The sequence below is a fragment of the Montipora capricornis genome, chromosome 3 (genome assembly GCF_036669925.1).
Source record: "Montipora capricornis isolate CH-2021 chromosome 3, ASM3666992v2, whole genome shotgun sequence".
NCBI lineage: Eukaryota > Metazoa > Cnidaria > Anthozoa > Scleractinia > Acroporidae > Montipora > Montipora capricornis.
This window is the reverse complement of record NC_090885.1, coordinates 17951602-17971601: the sequence shown is the minus strand read 5'-3', so window position 1 is coordinate 17971601 and position 20000 is coordinate 17951602. Positions and strand designations below refer to the sequence as shown.

General features: G+C 40.7%; 2 protein-coding genes across 4 annotated transcripts in view; both read left to right on the top strand.

The window, feature by feature from the left end:
- The window catches only part of LOC138042464 (cytochrome P450 3A2-like), a 23602-nt gene extending 13110 nt beyond the window's left edge, over positions 1-10492 (top strand). The window contains exons 3-5 of the mRNA XM_068888358.1: positions 6612-6897; positions 7860-8163; positions 8825-10492. Coding sequence (XP_068744459.1) covers positions 6612-6897; positions 7860-8163; positions 8825-9207 — 973 coding nt within the window. The 3' untranslated portion in view covers positions 9208-10492. The remainder of the gene's footprint in view (positions 1-6611; positions 6898-7859; positions 8164-8824) is intronic.
- Positions 9110-20000, top strand: part of LOC138042474 (uncharacterized) — an 11332-nt gene continuing 441 nt past the window's right edge. The window contains exons 1-4 of one of the 3 annotated variants that reach the window (XM_068888381.1): positions 9110-9189; positions 16478-16618; positions 18373-18594; positions 19670-20000. The exon at positions 19670-20000 is cut by the window's right edge and continues 441 nt beyond it. In XM_068888381.1, the coding sequence (XP_068744482.1) occupies positions 16564-16618; positions 18373-18594; positions 19670-20000 (608 nt within the window). In that variant the 5' untranslated portion in view covers positions 9110-9189; positions 16478-16563. Of the gene's footprint in view, positions 9190-14076; positions 14231-16477; positions 16619-18372; positions 18595-19669 lie in introns of those variants that run through there. The other 2 variants (XM_068888380.1, XM_068888379.1) reach the window with 2 other exon arrangements.

Below are 20000 nucleotides of genomic sequence, written 5' to 3'. Positions count from 1 at the left end.
AAAAGGCGGCCCGTTGTCTTTCCCAGAATCCACGGCAGTGCACATTGAGACGGGCATCTGGTGCATCTTTGGTGCCCTGTTGAGCTTCTCCCCGGAAAGGGGTTGTAAGGTGGGCTCAATTGCTACGTCATAGCAAACCATATCTAGTAGCTCCGCCTCCACGTCACGTATCTCGTTGTGACGTTGTATGATTAGGCCGCCTCGCTGGCATATCATGGCGTGGTCCACGGTAAAGCTGCAGCCGCATACGCATACAGATGGGCTATCGGGAATGGGCCAGTCATAGCGTAACCTCAGTGCATCACGAAATTCCCGCTTGCTTAGGTCAAAATTCAAGTCTTTCAGTGGAATTGAAGTAAGCCAACTAGAGGCGCCCTTTTCGCATGCCAGGTCTACGGCTCTTTGTGTCCTTACTGGGAGAGAGACCTTCAGCTCCTCTAGCTTCCCCTTCAGATCAACATCTTTTTCTTTTCGAACAGCATACATCAGCCTTCGCACCTCTGCATCATCTGGGGTCCCATGGGATTGCGCCATTATCTTATCAACAAGTGGAGCGCTCATCCTGATGGATGCTGAATACTCTGACTCCGCACTTTCAGATGGGTTTGTCATTCGCAGGCCTCCCATACGGGCAGGAAGTGCTAGCAGTTTTCGTTCAGTCACAGAGCGGTTATGTTCTGTTAGTGACGGTATGAGGACATCTGAGATAGCACGCTCGAGTGGTTCCAATAATAATAATAATAATAATAATAATAATAATAATAATAATAATAATAATAATAATAATAATAATAATAGCCTATTCGTAGATGACTTGAAAGCCTATCATAAGAACAAAACCAAAGCTGCTGTTTGAAGTACTTTAGAAGAAATGATTATGAGTATTGGTCTACAATGGGGAATTGAAAAATGCGCAGCTATCCACATCAAGAGAGGAAAACATGAACAAAGTGACGAGCACCCTTAAAGCAGTGGGCAGCAAGTACCAGTACTTGGAGAAGACGACTACTATAAATTTCTGGGGAAATTTGAGAATGCCACCCAGCTCGAACAAGAACTGCAGAAACTGGCTGGCCGTGGATACCTGAGACGACTATCTGTGATATGGACATCGTCCCTATAAGTTCCACGAAAGGTCATAGCTACGAATCGGTTTGCAATTCCAGGACTTCTCTATCACATGTGGACAACAGACTGGAACATTCAACACCTACAAGAACTTGACAGAAAGGCACCTAAATTAATGAACGAAAACCAATGTATAAACACAAGCACGAGTCTAATGCTATGATCGACCTACCTTTTCACAAAGAAGGAAAAGGACTGCAGCAGTTAGAGATTTTGTACAAATCAACAAAGATTAAAACGGGACTCTACCTGACAACCAGCACTGACCCACACGTTCAACTGGTCGCGACTTTCCAGAAGTATAAAGAAACAAAAGTCTTTAAGATCAATCGTGAATGATGCGGAGATGTTTGCAAATCAACTAAACTTAGATTACGACGTCGCGAAGAAAACAACAACAACAATTAACGAGAAACATCAAATTTATACTCGAGAAAGAAATAGAAAAGAAGTTTGAGGAAGAGGTAAAGCAACAACCCTGGGTGAGACAGTACATTGTTAACCAATGGCCAGACGAAGACTTGGATAAGGAAAGTTATAACATCAGTAAGATATGGAGGGGCATCCCAGATGTTGTCTTCAGTATATGGTATAGTATTCTATAACAGTTGCTAACAACAAAGGTATATCGTAGAAAAAAGTTAAAAGACGGGAAAGAGATCTGATATGTCGACTATGTCAACCAGAAAGAAGAAACAGTACAGCACTTGTTATGTAGCTGCTCTGCTATTGCTCAGTCTCTGTACAAGGCAAAACACCATCGCATGTTTCGTCCGGTTTATCATCAGATGCTATCATTGTACAGTTTCTTCATAGACCAAGATTCGATGCCGTGGTACAAGCAGCCCCTACCAAAAGACTCTGTGGAAAACGAGAAAGCCAGAATCCTCTGGGATATCCCCATTTACCTGAATATAGCACCACAAGACGGCGCAAATAAACCATGGTATCATGGTCGTGGACAAGAAGAAGGAAAAATGGATCCTGATTTAAGGAACTGTGTGCAACGTAGGATGTATAGATAAAAGATCCTTATACAAGCAGCACAAATACACAGACCTAAGAGCTGGCTGAAAAAGCTTTACCCTAGATTTAGTGTTACTCAAGGGAACATTGCATTTGATCTCCCAGCAGGTTATAATAAACAGCTTGTAATTGACTTGGATTAAATAGGTATAAAGGACAAAAACAATCTAATTAGACAATGCCAGAAATGGGTAATGTCACCGACAGAATTGCGAGATCGTGAAAGCAGTCTATTCATTCAACTGACTTTCCACACATGAGAGAGAGACACTGTCCATATAAGTCAACAATATCGCTTTGAATTGTAAATTCCGCATATTTGTAAATTTTGAACTACTGAAAGTTTAGGAGAAACGAGATATAATAATAACAATTTTGATGATGATGATGACATTTCGGGAAGGAGATTGTAGAAGATATAATGGGAATTGCCATGCCAGCTGGCTGAAATGTTCCCGCTGGTGTGCCACAAGGAACACGGATTGGCCCATGCCTGTTCCTCGTAATGATGAATGACTTAAAACTACCTAGGGAATCCTTTTTTTTTTTCTGTGGAAGTTTGCTGATGACACAAAACACACAACGGTTTCTGAAGTAGTCACCCCATCTAAGGAAAGGTACTTACAGGAGGCAGTTGAATGTATTAATAACTGGTCCCTGGAAAACCGCCTCCAACTGAATCCAACAAAGTGTAAGGAACTTGTCACGTGCTTTTAATAAGAAATCGTCTCCGTCCTACGATCAAGTTAAACGTTAAACTCAATCACAGAGTCTGTTTAAGTTCTTCGGTTAACGATACGTCATGGCTTAAAATGAAACGATCATATGGAGAAGATCACAACTAAAGCAGTCAAACGCCGTTATCTCAGTCTGAGACGGTTGAGGAGAACTAGAATCAGTACCGACGATCTTGTGAAATTTTACTGCAGTGCGATGAAACCCGTTTTAGAGTATGCCTGTCAAGTTTTCCATCGTAGTTTACCTGGTTGTTTATCAGACGAAATTGAACGCATTCAGTGGCGTTCATTGCGAAATGTCTTTTCCGGACTGCAAAATTAATATAGTGATGCTTTGGAAAAAGCTGGCATTCCATTGTTATTTGACAGACGCCAAAACTTTTGTTCAGAACTTTTAAATAGTATTATTAAAGTGGTACTACGACCAAAAAAAAATTTTGTTTTTCCTTTGGATTTCAAAACTATGTTAACTAAACACTAACTCACCCAAGTTTTAAGTTCTGATTTTAAAAAGACACCTGTTTATTTTAGCTGGAATTTTCTTATTTATTGGTCCGCCATTACTAACTTTAAAATCTTGAGAGAGCTGGGTCGAGGAGAAAATGACGTCAAACACTCACTAGTTTAAGAATGCAATGCGTGTGTACGTGGCCTAATTAATATGCAGCACGGGAGTTTCGGGCTTTCAGACTTTTCAACCCGTGTTTTGCATATATAATAAATTGCGTTTACACGCTGAAATTTTAAGCTAGTGAGTAAATGACGTCATTTTCTCTAGATCCAACCCTCTGAGGTCCAATCGGCCAGTTTTGAACGTGAGTAATGGCGGACCATGAAATCCAAGACTTACACTCAAAATAAACAGCCTTTGGATAAAACTCAAAGCTCAAAATTTTGCCAGTTAGGTGTTAAGCGAACACGCTTTCAAAATCAGAAGAAAAAAAGGAAATTCTTTTTTGATCATAGTACCACTTTAAAGATAATAAGCATAAACTGGCCGAATTGCATGCTTTCATCTACTAGTAGGCCAACACATAATAGGCATGTAAAGGGGCACTGTCATGCTAAAGTTGCTGTTTTTGGGTCAAAGCGGGGTAAAAATCTAAATTAGTGCTTTAGGTCACACGTTCAGTATTCCTGACAACCCACTGAGAAGATACGAAATGTATTTATGGCATTAACGTTTTGGCGACTTTCTGAAGACATCGTCCAAAAACATGAAAAAACTGACCAGTTTTTTTAACTTTCAATCGATTTCCATCCTCTCCATCCTTGGCCACAAACAACAATTAAAGAATGGGTTCAGTGCACCTCAATGGTTATTGGTAACAAAACTGCAGCATCATCGTTTTGGTTTGCTGATGCAATGACGTCTTTTAGTGTTTTGAAGTTTGACTAAAATGGCGTGAAACTGCTCCTTTAAGAAACAATTGCAAGATACTTTTTAAAAGAGCTTTTTGCAAAACGGATCGATTCAAAAACAGTTTTATTATTAGTCATGCTTTTTCACACTGAGATCCTAATACTGAAGACTATGATATTTCATATTGACATTTGTAATAGTAGTAAGTCGTAATAATTTTATATTATTTTGGAAATAGTATTTTTTTGCATATATATATATATATATATATATATATATATATAGGGAGAATGAAAAAATGAGTCGCTGGTGAACTTCTCACAGGTCTAGTATATTTAATCTCGTGTAAACGTTTCGCCCTTCGGGCTTCTTCAGTACACGCTAAAAGTCACAATAATATGTCACGTAATATGTGCGGTTGGAATTCATTAAGTGGACAATACGTGAGATAAGAAATAGTTAGCTCTATTCCGAAAAAGGCGTTAATCACCAGACATCGAAACTAATAATTTAAAATAAACAACAGGACTTTGTAAATCATGCAATCAGGTGGCCATATGATGAGCGCAAAACAGGATCCCAAGAGAAAGCCTCTGGAACCACGCCAGTACTAAAAACAACAGAACCCCTCCCAGGGGCTCTAAAAAGTAATAGAATCCCTATATAGGGTCAAGATTCTTTGTGTCTGGTATTTGCATTTCAATGTAGCATTCACATTTAAATGGTATGAAAATATCTGGAACAATGGTTTTTTTACCAAAGGGTTTGAATTGCCGGTACAACCTTGAGTTAGCCGATTTAGTCTACTGTTTATTTTCCCGCAAAACTTGGTTTATAAATAGACACTTGTCTGACGCTGATAGGGATTAGGTCAATTTGGGTAAATCTTACTCTTAAGACCCGTTTAAACGGTTTCAACATTTGACCAACATTCGTTCAACAAAAGTTGAACGGATGTTGGGCAAACGTTGGACGCAAAAACAAAGTTGTGCGGAGGCCGTTCAAACGGTTGCAACATTGCGCCAACGAAAAAACCAACACTTTCGCGAAATTTGATTGCGAGGAACTAAGAACTAGAAACCAGTCTCTCTCGCCAGGTAAACTACGCCATATTGACTTTTGCGGCCTAATGTGAGCATGCGTGTGTTCTGCAATTTTGAACATAGTGTTCAAAGGGCTTCAACGCCATTCAACATTTTCGAGAACAAAGAAAAAATTGAATCGATGTTTACACCGATTTAAACTTGATTCAACACACTTTCAACAAGCTTTCAAGAATTTTTCTTGGTTTCAACAATGTTGGACGTCCTGTTCAAACGCACCGAACTTTGGTTCAACGAAGTGTTGGATGCATGTTGAAGCAAATGTTGAAACCGTTTAAACGTACCTTTAGGTAATGGACTCTTTGATACTTAGAGAAAGTTGGAAGTGAGATCAAGTTTGAGGTCACACAAAAACCAGCATTTCCAGGAACAGCAAGGTTGTTGAGGAAACCTCCATCTCAGTGGTGAAACTGTAATCTTTGGTGGGGTGGTACGACTTATTCTCAAGGGACATATGCCAGCCATAGAACATAAATATTAGTCTGAGAGGAGATTATACACCCAACCTCCATATGCCACTTAGGCGTTAACAGGGAGTTAATTTTACTTGGAATAGGGTCCAGTTCCGTGAAGAATTTATTCTTGACAAAGTCTACTGGGATACGGCATTTAAAAATCAGTATGGTAAACAGTGACTGTGGAGTAGGATATTTTCTGGAAAAAACTTGTCAGGGATTGATGTAGGATACTCAGGCATTCTTGATGTTAATTCTGCAAGGGTTGTAAAATGAAGCTGTGCAAGGTCTAGTAAAGGTTAAAGGATTTCCAGGGCCCCACAGTGCACACTCAAGGTGCAAACCTGACAACAGGATAGCTTTATAATTTGTCCAAACTTACAGAGAATGTTTCTTTAGGATTTTCGCTTTAGAACGACGACCTTGCGAATGAAAACACATTCATGGACAGGCTTAATAACTGTTTAATTTTGGGCCCCGGTTGTTCAAAAGGTGGCCAACGCTGTCCATCGGATAAATCACTATCCATTGGATAGCGCAATTGGTTTCGCTATTACTTATCCACTGGATAGGGATTTATCCAACGGATAGCGCTATTCATCGTTTGAACAACTGGGGCCAAATGACAAAAATATGTACTGGAGTGTGTTGGAAGACAGTTGTTTTTTTTCTTCGTGGGGAGGTTTAACTTGCATAACCAATCACTTCTTCATGATCAAGTGTTTTTTATTTGACAAATTAAAAGTAAAATGGAGGCGTAAGTTGTTGTTGATTGACTTTTCTTTTTTGGTTCATGTAGCTACTTCCAGGGACTTACAATGGATGTCATTTTACGATGTGCATTTGGAATCCAAGCAGATTCACAGCACAATCCCGATGAACCAGCCATAACTGCAGCCAAACGAGCTATCAACGGCACCATTTCTCAAAGAGCTATTATCATTATTCTTACTCTGTTACCATTTGGGGACAAAATAGCGAGGGCTTTTCCCAGAATTTTGTCACTTGACTTTGAAGAACTGGTCGACATTTCAAAGCAAATCATTACTGCTAAGAAGTCTGCAGGAAGCAATGCATCAAGAAAGGTAATCATAGTTTTATTGTTGTTGTTGACTGAGAGTCGATTTTGATGAGGGAGGAAAACCGGAGTACCCGGAGAAAAACCTCTCGGTGCAGAGTAGAGAACCAACAAACTCAACCCAAGTATGACGCTGAGTCTGGGAATCGAACTCGAGCGACATTGGTGGGAGGCGAGTGCTCTCATCACTGCGCCATCCCTGCACCCCAAATCATGGAATTATATCATTTTGAGTTAAATAGCCCCTTAAAGAAGAAACGAGTGAGTTTCACTCAAGAGCTTGTTTTGTTATCTTTGAATTGAATTTATTACCAAAGCTTAAAAAGGTAAAAGACCTCAAAACGGGACACGCCATTACAAAATAATTTAACGTGTGAGCCAAACGGCCATTGCTGGCGTGACGTCTGGCTAACCCCTCAAATGGTCTACATCATCCCCCTCCACCCCCCCCCCCCCCCCCCACTTAAAACAATTACTGGAACGATACACTTCAATACCACTCAACTCAGAGCCTTCTGTTTTTGTGTAACACGTACCACAGGCACCCAAGCCAGTTTACGGTCACGGAGCGTCTAGTTCTTATAAAATTCTGTTTACACTTCAATTCAAAACTAATTACCTGGCGCAAACATACAACAAACGACCATTTTAAGTAAACCCACCTACCTCTGCCCCACCAACATAAAGCATTGCACAAAGTGGTAATTATGAATCAGACAGCAGCCAGTCTAGGTATGACAAATACACTTTTTTCAATAACTGTCTAAATTGTTGCGCGCTCCTTGCCTAATTTTTAATTAGTACAGACAGATAAACTTGTAATTTATGCGAAAATCGGTGCAAATGTCAAACTGTCAACTTTTTGACCAATGACATTTTATTGACTGCTGTAGGAAGCCAACCAGAAAGCGAGAAAAGCGCAGTGATGGGCAAATCAATCTATGAATTGATTGTCATTAATTTTGGTAGGATCTCTTGGATCTTATGCTGATGGCAGCTCAGGATGAAACCCTCCCAAAGGCAAAGAGATTGTCTGATGCTGAAGTACTGGCGCAAAGTGTCATAGTCCTGCTTGCCGGCTACGAAACCAGTAGTAATACACTTGGATTTGTGGCCTATTTCCTTGCTACTAATCCTGATGTTCAGGAAAAACTGCAGAAGGAGATTGACAGTGTGTGGGATGATGAGAGCAAAATGCCTTCTTACGAGACAGTGAATGGGTTGCCATATTTGGACATGGTGATATCAGAGACCCTGAGAATCTACCCACCAGGTTAGGAAGGATTTCAACGACTGACTTTCAGGGATGGGTAGGAACACTCGGACGATTGTAGGGCACCGAGGGCATGTAGTTCCCGGTGTTGTGGTCTGTCTTCTGTGGTGTATCATGGTTGGGAGGGTAAATACTCGGAGATGATTAGCTACACCAAGCTACTCTAAAATCCGAGGGTAAATAAACATATGATGATATTGATGATGAATCCAGTCATCCTAGGTGAAAGATGGAGGTTCCATGGGGTGTGGTTATTGTTGTGTTTTAAAGTTGAACACGGGTTGAAAAGTCGTTAGAAAACCACCAGGGGAACGTTGCTTGAAAGAGCCATAGTTTTTATAACCGCGGTGGAAGAGAGTAATAGAGGGCATTTTTATTTGTTTGTTTATCAGTGTTCTTGCAAAGTCATGATTTCGAGCGTAAGTGTGCATAGGATCTTTCTACAAGCTGCCAAGAGAAGTCAATTAATTTACGATGAACTGCCAATTAAGTTGAACAAACCGCGCGGACAATGTTACAAGATATTACATTGCCGAACACAATTTCCACTTTCCATACTCTTCTAACTGCAGCACAAAGGTATCGCTAGTGAACGCTTGCAGAGCGTCTTGTTACCTGTAAACATGTTGACAAAATACCAACCATATTTCTTGGTTCTTAGGTTTCGCTTCTCAGCGCACATGCACCGAGAATTGTCTGTTGAAAGGCTTGAAAGTTCCAAAGGGCCTCACTGTAACGATCCCAATCTACAGCCTCCACATGGACCCCAAGTTTTGGCCCCAACCCGATAAGTTTGACCCAGAGAGGTTTACTCCTGAAGCCAAACAGTCACGTGACCCCTATGTTTACATGCCATTTGGCCACGGTCCTCATAACTGTATTGGAATGAGGTTTGCGCAGATGGAAATGAAGCTGGTACTGGTTCGCATATTAAAGAAATACAGTTTCCAGACTTCGCAAGATACCAAGATCCCACCTGACTTAATGATCACGCTTGCATTAGTCGCGAAAGAAATCAAGCTGAAGGTAATCAAGCGAGAGTAACTGAACGCCATCAATTTTTAGAGACGTTTTTCATGTTTAATAAGTTCAGATTAAAGTAAGTGTTATTAAATAACAAATCAAAAGCACTTTAGCGAGCAGCCTGGAGGTATCTTCAGCTCTTCGTCTGGCCGCTGAAGTTCAGAACTGGAAACACTACAATGATGGATACGCACCACAACTTTCCACGAAAGGACAGGAGTCTGTGATAAAATAACTTTGGTGCTTTTGCTAACTCTTTTTGTTGTGTCAAAGGTATGTGAAATCATCCCACCAGCATTAAAAACAAAAACAAAAACTCATACTTAATGTACCTATCGATGCACCCTGCGAGCAGAGCCTCCTTTTGTCTTTTTTTTTTATTGAGGAGGAGAAAAGTAGGCTCGCATCAACTCTTTGAAGCCGCCGCAGCCAGAGCTTCAGGACTAGTCAATCTTGTTTTCTCTCGTCAAACCGGTTTTTCCAGTGCGAGCGTCCGTTTAGTGACAAAACCGATGGTTATAACTGAGCCCGCTGTACCATGAAAAACCAAGATGGCGGCGAGATCTGGCATATTAGGCTTGGGTTCGAGACTGTATCCTGGCAACATGCAGCGCATATTCAATAAAGATCTTACTCGATTCATGCAGAGCCTTTCTCGAGAACGCCAAAATCGAGCAAGCAAAAGAAAGGCTCTGCTAGCAGGGTGCTATCGATGTTAATAGACGGTTTGCAACCAGTCTCAAGAGACACGTATAGATAACAATGATGCAATGTACAATTGCTGGTGGAAGAACAAAAGGAGCTAATGAGAGATCTTTTGTTTTCGTTCACCAACATGGCGGCGATAACGTAACGTGAACATGCAGCCGGCACTCGTTGTGCAAAGGAAAGTGGATGATATGCTAATATCTTTCACATTCATTGCAACTTGATTCAATTGTTTTTGTCCTCTCTGCCTCACTATCAAGCTGAATATTGATATTTCGAAAAAAGGCCTTTTGCTCATTTTCTGTAATCACTCAACTGATTGTGCAACAACTAGAAATAACCTGTAACGATATGCGGTTTAGGTTTTCTCGCCGGCAATACGAAGCTCGTTTTATCACACGTACGTAGTTTAGAATGTCTTTGAATTTGTAGAACACACACATATCATATTAAAGTAAGAGATTTTCAAGGCAATTTTAAGGTTTACAGGCAACGCAAACTGTTCATGTGGATGGTCGTTACGTGAGCAGAGGCGCACAACTGTTGACAACATTTTACCCAAACTTCAGCTAGTGAATAAAACGCCCTTTTTTTGCTATTTTGTCTGCTCTGTTGAATTTAAAGCTCTTAGTCAAATGATTTGACTGAAACTAACTGAAGGTGATAAGATCGAGAATAAGGAAGTATATAATATGTTACTGTGTAATATTTTCCCATCTATTTGCTTTCCCTTTTCGATCCCTCCTGTTTCTTCCTTTTGGCGTATTGATTTTGGATTTTGGAAAGTTCCTTTTCTGTTTAACCTTGACAGTAACAGAGAGATTTAGCGTGGCGTTTACGGCAAGCGCCATGGTGAGATTTGCGATTTTTTCCAAAAAATGGAAGAAACTTATTTCATACACTAAAAAAGCCTGGACAAACGACTTCAACATTTGCTTTATCACCCGTTCGATTTTGTTGAACAGTGATTTTGTTGAACAGCAATGTTGAAACCAATTCTATACATGTTATTTTGTCTTGGGGCTCTCTGTTTTGGTACTCTGTTTTTCATCTCCTTCTTCCTTTTCCACACCCCCAGTTGCCATTGTCTTTGCAAATTTAATCTTACTAAGATGAAGACACAAAGGCGGCGGCCAGGACTATGTACTTATTGACTGAGTGGGAGAGCCGGACGGGAAAATATTTGGTGATAGTGGTGGCGGCGGTAGTAGCAGCAGCAACAGCAGCAGCAGCAGTAGTAGTAGTAGTAGTAGTAGTAGTAGTAGTAGTAGTAGTAGTAGTACTAGTAGTAGTAGTTGTAGTAGTAGTAGTAGTAGTAGTAGTAGTAGTAGTAGTAGTAGTAGTAGTAGCAGCAGTAGTAGTAGTAGTAGTAGTAGTAGTAGTAGTAGTAGTAGTAGTAGTAGTAGTAGTAGTAGTAGTAGTAGTAGTGGTAGTGGTAGTAGTAGTAGCAGTAGTTGCAGCAGCAGTAGCAGTAGCAGCACTAGTAGTAGCAGTAGCAGTAGCGGTAGTTGCAGCAGCAGCAGCAGCCAGCAGCAGCAGTAGCAGCAGCAGCAGCAGCAGTAGTAGTAGTAGTAGTGGTAGTAGTAGTAGTAGTAGTAGACGTAGTAGTAGTAGCAGTAGTAGTAGCAGCAGTAGCAGTAGTTGCAGCAGTAGCAGCAGCACTAGTAGTAGTAGCAGCAGCAGCAGCAGCAGCAGTAGTAGTAGTAGTAGTAGTAGTAGTAGTAGTAGTAGTAGTAATAGTAGTAGTGGTAGTGGTAGCAGTAGTAGTAGTAGCAGTAGTAGTAGTAGTAGTAGTAGTTGTTGTTGTTGTAGTAGTAGTAGTAGTAGTAGCAGCAGCAGCAGGAGGAGTAGTAGTAGTAGTAGTAGTAGTAGTACTAGTAGTAGTAGTAGCAGCAGTAGCAGTAGTAGCAGTAGCAGCAGCAGCAGCAGCAGCAGTAGTAGTAGTGGTGGTAGTAGTAGTAGTAGTAGTAGTAGTAGTAGTAGTAGTAGTAGTAGTAGTAGTAGTAGTAGTAGTAGTAGTAGTAGTAGTAGTAGTAGTAGTAGTAGTTGCAGCAGCAGTAGTAGTAGTAGTAGTAGTAGTAGTAGTAGTAGTAGTAGTAGCAGCAGTAGCAGTAGTAGCAGTAGCAGCAGCAGCAGCAGCAGCAGTAGTAGTAGTAGTAGTAGTAGTAGTAGTAGTGGTGGTGGTGGTAGTCGTAGTCGTAGTCGTAGTAGTAGCAGTAGTAGTAGCAGCAGTAGCAGTAGTTGCAGCAGTAGCAGCAGCAGTAGTAGCAGTAGCAGCAGCAGCAGCAGCAGCAGTAGTAGTAGTAGTAGTAGTAGTAGTAGTAGTAGTAGTAGTAGTAGTAGTAGTGGTGGTAGTCGTAGTCGTAGTAGTAGCAGTAGTAGTAGCAGCAGTAGCAGTAGTTGCAGGAGTAGCAGCAGCAGTAGCAGCAGTAGTAGTAGTAGTAGCAGCAGCAGCAGTAGCAGCAGTAGTAGTAGTAGTAGCAGCAGCAGTAGCAGCAGTAGTAGTAGTAGTAGTAGCAGCAGCAGCAGCAGTAGTAGTAGTAGTAGTAGTGGTAGTAGTAGTAGTAGTAGTAGTAGTAGTAGTAGTAGTGTAGTAGTAGTAGTAGTAGTAGTAGTAGTAGTAGTAGTAGTAGTAGTAGTAGTAGTAGTAGTAGTAGTAGGAGTAGTCGTAGTCGTAGTCGTAGTAGTCGTAACAGTAGCAGTAGCAGCAGTAGCAGTAGCAGTAGCAGTAGCAGCAGCAGCAGTAGTAGTAGTAGTACGTAGTAGTAGTAGCAGTAGTAGCAGCAGTAGCAGTAGCAGTAGCAGTAGCAGTAGTTGCAGCAGCAGCAGTAGTAGTAGTAGTAGTAGTAGTAGTAGTAGTAGTAGTAGTAGTAGTAGTAGTAGTAGTAAAGCAAAGAAATTGGCAAAAAGACATGCCGCACATCCATTTCGTTGTTCATCTCATTCAGCATAGTTGTGTTAGTGTGTTCTCCCTCCTGTAGCTGTCGGCATTTTTAAACTCCCTACCAGCAACCTCAAACTGCTCTTGAATCCGAGCATCAGTTTAGGAAATGGTACTGATGAACGGGAGTGCATTTCGTGTTTTATGGGCGCAAGTGATGTTTTGAAAGTTCTCAAAACTGCACGAGCCGTAAATGGATGCAGTTTGAAAACTCAAAACATCACGAATGACAATAAATCTCGTAATGCACGAATTTGTCCATTCAATTTTTTTGTTCATTACATACACAACAAAATTTCTGCAAAGCTGTGTTTCCATAGCAACTTCCTTATTGTATTCTACAACTTAGTTATGCATTCGTGATTGAACATGGCATTCAGGAATGCTGTATTCTGTTGAGTGTATAATATAATAAACGCGCTCGCACAATATACCATTAAAGATACGTTTGTTTCTTGTCAAAACACTTGTGGGGACTGTTTTTTAGTGTTTTGGTGTCGTCTTAGCTGGGTGTTTTTTGGTACTCGGCCAATTTCAAATATATTGCTGTTATTCCATCTGTTTTACGTTGTATATTGGCGCAAGGTATTCTATAACTGTTTTCGTAAGAACGGTTAAGAATTGACACTCATTCACAAACAAAAAAATATGACAAAATGATAGATGATTTTACTTAGTAAGGAGGAAGTGCGTAGTGGTCGTAGTGGTTAAAGGGGCCAAACGTTCGAGTAAGCCCCTATATAGATACTACCACGATTCAGTTACAGAATATAGGGAGTCTCTCAGTGGCAGAACCCTACCTGCATGAGCCATTCAGTATTGAGGTGCTTTAGTTAGTTATAGTACGTGTATAGGTTATCAATTAGTATACAAACTTATTCGTATCTTTCTATAGGTGGTTTGCAACCAGTCTTTAGAGACACATAACAATGATGTAATGTAAAATTGCTGATGGACGAACAAAAGGAGGTAATGAGCGACCTATTGTTTCCGTCCACAAAAATTGCAACGATAACGTAAAACCACCTATATTTCGCTGATTTTCTAAAGCATGGAGAAGGCTTAAAATTTTAGGCGCTCGAGATGACTAATTTTAACAAGTTCTTCGAAATCTTGGAACGAATTTGTTTGTAACACGATGCCTTTAATGTTGAAAAGCATCAACAAAGTTGCATTGTACCCCCTCATTTAACCTCGATTTCAAACCGAGGCCCCCATACAATGACAGGTCCATTTTGTGTTACTATTCAAATGTCATATGTGAATGTCTCTTTAAATATTTATTTTAAATATTTGTTTTGTTGCACGTAGTAAAATAGACGTGCGAAAATCAGAGAGCTACCACGAAGTTCCCTATGCTCTTTCAAGGTACCTAACTTTCAAGTAGTGTTAGAGGTAAGCGATAGAAAAATCGCTTTGTTTGCTTTGCTGTGTTTTCAGTCGAGTGATTTCATTCCATGAAAGTCAGCCTGTGAAGGTTCTAAATTCAGCATAACGTAACCGAGATTATCAGTCCGTCGTACTGAACTCCTTTTATTTAACACACCAACGGAATATTTAAGTGTTCTCGCTCCTGTGTGTTGTTTAACGACATCATGTTCGATTTGCAATGAATTTTTGCCACAGTCTGTCGCGAGTTATGGAGAATTCATTCTCTAAAACTCATTTTTATAGCGAAGTCATTTTACGCTCGTTGACAACTTTGCTGTATAGTTCGTCTCATTGAAATTTTTCGCTCAACGAGCAAGGCCGGAAAAAATCAACAATTCCGCAATGGACATTGCCCGTCGTTCTTCATATTCACAAAAGAAACATTAACTTCTGAATTTGTAATAAAGTTGTAATAAAGATGGAAGGACTATAGTGTAAATAATGAGGCTTCACCAATGGTATGCAGGAAAATAATGAAAAAGAAAAATAAGGACAGATAGGAGAGGTCATTCTAATCTCCAGAAATTTGTTACGCTCATATTCAAGCTTTGACGTTTATTTGATTACGAAAACAGTACCAGAAGCAGAAAGGATTTTTTCAAATATGAACTCAAATATGACGAATTGTCTTAATTGCTTTGGTCGATATTGGTTAATGGTCGTCTTCGTTCGGTCAAATCACGAACTGCTGTACATTTTATATATCACTAGTTTGTTGCAGTCATATGTTTTGATATTCTGATTTAACGAGTTTACGAAAAATTCCAGACCAAAATTAGTAAGAAATTTCGCTTACAGAGTTAATTTCTTTTATTTATGAAAATTAGTATAACTAACGCAGCTGTTTTTATGACACGTTACAATATTGACAAATAAGGGAATCGTAAAAGGGCCAAAGCCACAATTTCAGCTATTAATAATGATATACATGTCAATTAGATTTTAAGTAAAGATTTCAAACCATACAAGTTAAGCGAATGAACACGATTTTACAATTTCAAAGCACAAAAACGAAAATGCTTTCCGCTTTTGTCAAGAAGTCGTTCACTCCAGTTTTCGAGTCAAAGTTAATTTATACTTTTTAGCGCATAGATTAAAGATTTCAAACCATACAAGTTAAGCGAATGAACACGATTTTACAATTTCAAAGCACAAAAACGAAAATGCTTTCCGCTTTTGTCAAGAAGTCGTTCACTCCAGTTTTCGAGTCAAAGTTAATTTATACTTTTTAGTGCATAGTCCAATATTTTTTTCAGAAAGATTCATTTTCATGCAAACGGGAATTTTCAAAATATTATGTCATGATAATTTATTATTGATAAATAATTGACGATGTCGTGATCAGTTTGACCTCCATTTGTTTCATCAGCATTCGAGATGGCGCTAGTCGCGTGACGAACGTATAATCCACTAGTAAAAATTGTGCAAATATCGCAGGCAAATAAACCACTTCGACGATGTCACGCAAAGTTATTTTTGGTTTCGCTTTGCTTTTTATGTGAAAAAAGCCTCATCCATTCGTCGATTTCTTATGCAAGGTTGGTGTTCGTGCCGAATTTCATAAGGTTTATTAGAATCCGTTTTGAAATTGAGAGCAACATCGAAACTCAAAGTTGGTGATCCTCACAAACAAATGTATGCCTGAAATACATTTCTTATTAATTGTCTGGGAAGAATCATTTTTCATTTCATCAGTCATTCGTATTTAAATGTTTTTAATTTCATAACAGTGATTTAAGGTTCGAGTTGCTGGCGGTTTTGTCCATGCGAACAAACAATCGGCGAAGCAACCCCTCGCGTCTTCGCCGCTTCGCCAATTGTTCGTTCGTTCAGACAAAACCGTCAGCTACGCAGGCTAGGTTGCGGCAAACGGAAAACGTCGAGCTGAAAATATTTGCTCGGTCGGTTGCCCAAACTCAAAATCTCTTTGCATTTCAGCTCGTTTCTTGCCTGTTGTTAACAGTGATTGAGCAAGTATTAGTCTAAGAGAGAAACAAACTACTGTACAGTGAAAACTCAAGATTTTATGTGTTCTTCTCTCAAGCAGCAGCCTTCCGTTTACCCTGCAGTTGCAACGGTAAACGCCGAAGCTCAATACGAAAATGAGCTATTTCCTGGATCGAAATAACCTGCATGGTTATAATTTCGTAGTTCAATTAGTCTAACGCCAGTTGCTTAACTGTTCAGTTCAATGCGTTGGTTTTATTTCAGCCTCGCCTTTGCCATTTCATTCGCGGGTGTTAATTTTAAATCAAGACCATCAAAGGCATCTTCAGCTGCTCAAGACAAGGGAAAAAATGGAAAACGAACAGATTAATATTACAATGATCGCAAACCCTACCGATAGTCTTGGTAAGTTACCGTAGGTACTTTATCATTTTTAAATGGGGGACCTGTGGTACGCTCACATTTTATGCTGCCTTGTATGTAAGTTAACTCCGTGTTCCAGACGTTCCTCGCACATGTAACAATAGGGAGCTTAAGCAAAGACGAAAACGGCGGCGGCTACGAATACGCTATTTAACAATTAGACGGGTAGCCCGCGAGGGCTACGGGTCAATAGCCCATGAGGCGAAGCCGAATGGGCTATTGACCCGTGGCCCTTGAGGGCGGAGGGCAACGACGTGAAATGACCAAGGAGGACACAAGCACCTGACGTTGAATTCTTGGGAATTTTTTTATCTGGAAATATCCACACCACCCTCAACAATTTTATTCCTGAAGTGTGGACAGCCACTTTTCTGGCCGAGAGACTTGTGGTAATCGCAAAATTATCACAATCGATAACGGGAAATAATTTCAGGTTGGCCGTTTTTACTAGAGACGCATAAATTCGTCTGGGACGAAATTGGGCAAACATCTTTTCTGCCTCTGTTAAGTTCGTCTAGTATAAAAATGGGCACAAGACGCATAATTCGTCTGGACGAACTATCCAGTTTAATGCGTGTTCGAATACGTTCTAAAGTGGATAGAGCGTCCAGGCCCCAGTTGTTCAAAAGGTGGATAACGCTATCCACCTGATAAATCACTATATCCATTGGATAGCGCAACTGGTTTCGCTATTACTTGTCCACTGGATAGTGATTTATCCGGCGGATAGCGCGCGCTTTCCATCGTTTGAACAACTGGGCCTATACGCATAATTTGTCTTGTGTCCGTCTCATACTAGACGAATTTAACAAACGCAGAAAAAATGTTTGCCCAAGTTCGTTGATAACGAATTATGCGTCTTATATAGTTCGTTCAGTCTTTACACTGGACGGATAACATGAGAGACGCATAATTCGTGTGGACGGATTGTGCGTCAATAATTTTAGACAACGTTCCGGTTATCGCCTTCGTCGTCTTTGCTTATGGTCCTTAACGTGAATGGACCCGATGCCTCGCCGCCGATCTTCTATCGTCAGTATATTCCCTTGTCAGTGGTCGAAGGTCGGGTAAACAGACCCGATCCATTGCCGATTTTTTTTATACATTGCCCGCGGGGATGTGCGCATTTTAGCTTTTAATCATCAGGGGCCAGTTGCTCGAAGCGTGGTTAGCGCTAACTGTTGGTTAAGAGGTATCAAAACCTACAGGTTTCCATGGTATTTAACACTGGTTAGCGCTAACCATGCTTCGAACAACCCGGGCCAGTACTCTATGAAACGTTTCCCAGTTTTACCGCCAAAACCAAATGCTAACCAAAAGTACAAACAAGGGCAAGAGCAACTGATGCTTTGTTTGTTGCCACAAACAAAGCATCACTTTTTTATCACTGAACTGTTCCACAGCTTCTCTGTCTTGTTGTGATTATTTCAAATATTCCGCTTCCTGGCATGTTACTAGCCCACTCCGGCATGCCTTTATCCGGTGCCTATTGTTTATAGATGGTTTTCATCTGACGTCACAGCAGCCATGTTGGTGCACAGAACAATAGAGAAAAAAGTCTTTTGGGAATTTGACTCTATTATAATGCAAAACATGAGCCTTAATTTTCTTCTATTTTGTGAACCAACATGGCCGTCTCATCACGTGATTTGAAAACCATCGATTATCCTATCCTTCAAAGCGCAAAGATCTAATACTTTATGTTTGCTGTATTTATTTGTAGTCTGTATTTGTAGATCCGCCCGCAAGTACCACTGAGACGGTTGAAGTTGGCGTGATTGTGATTGGTTTTTGCTGCATCTGCCTGGTGGCATGTGCACTAGTCATCCTACAGCTCCGATCCAACAACAGACGTAATACGGGAAATCGCCCCCAGAGACAAGAGAATGTAGGTGAAACGTCCCGGGACAGGACAGGTGTTCCATTGGATGTAGAGGCACCGCCCTCTTATGACGCAGGTGTGTAAATTAGATCACACATTAACTTAATCAAGAAGTTTAAAACCACTGCCTCTGAGCAGATCCGATCATTGCGCAGTTTAATTTGACCCTAAGTAGTCTTAGGCCAATAAAGGAACTAGTCAGTCTAGTCAATTTAATCTTGGATAGATTCCTTCCACACCGTAGTTTACGGCGCCCTAGTGTATTCGTCCTAATTTTACATTGTCGTCTGAATGCCATGACAAGGTACGGATGACTAATTAGTTGTTAGGTCTTTAATTGCAAAACGCCAGCGCGAATGGAATAATTCATGGTAACGCCTCCACACGTAACTTCTACCGGAAGTAGTTGGAGAGATCACGTTAGCTACGGAAAACTACTGTAAGAACAACTTTGAGTTCTCTGAGATTGTTGAGCCTAGGAAGTGGTATGAGGGGATTAAAGCCTTAACAGCATCAGGCAAAAAGAGACTGCTTGCGGTCTATCATCACGGCATATGTAAGACACTTCACATTTCAAAAGTCAGAGACAGTTTTAAGGTTAAGAATTGCCGGAACTAAATATATATTAGCGTCTATCTTTGGCTTTTCGTGAACGGGAAAAACAAGATAATCTTTCGCTTAAGAATACTGGGCTGATATCTAAGACCATCTAATTGTTGGTCGAGGTCAACAGATCCCGACAAAAACTCCCAAAAATGCGAGGACTTGAATTGTGGAAGCAAGCAACCCATAGGACCTTTGGCCACAATCGAGTGTGTGGCGTCAAAATTGTAGGGACAAATGGACCCGACGTTGTAAACAGGGAACAAAAGATATTTTGAAAGTTCTTGTCAGAAAAATTTGAGCAGTTTCACTTGAACCTTGTCAAACAACACGAAACAGAATGTGCAAACGGACATAAATGCAGGACTCGACAATTACGGTCAAACCTGTTTTCCAACGATGTTGCGATTGCTTTGAAAAAATGTTCGCCGAGGGTACACTTTCCTTTCCTGAGAGAGAGGTTTGGGGCTACCGGATTCGATATCTGACACCTAAGCACTTGATCACCCAATGATATAATTAATGACAGGTATGTCTCTTCTTTGCAGTGATCCGCTCTCCCCATCTCTATCCACCCTCCAGACGGAGCTCTATAACGCTTCATATCTCTGATACAAGACGTAGCTCAGCTTCTAGCACGTTCAATTTGTCACAGAACAGTCTGCATTTCAACCATCACAGACAGGAAGCCCTAGGAGACTCGTCCGAAAACAGCGTGTCTCAGCACTCACATTTTCAACCTAGGGAGAGTAGTGAAGGGGAAACGGAAGAGCCTCCGCCACCCTACCCTGGGATCGTCACATTGTTATCACCACCAAATGCATTTTCGGTCGAACATATTTGTGGAACCAATGCGCGAGCTCTCGAGGAAGTCTCCAT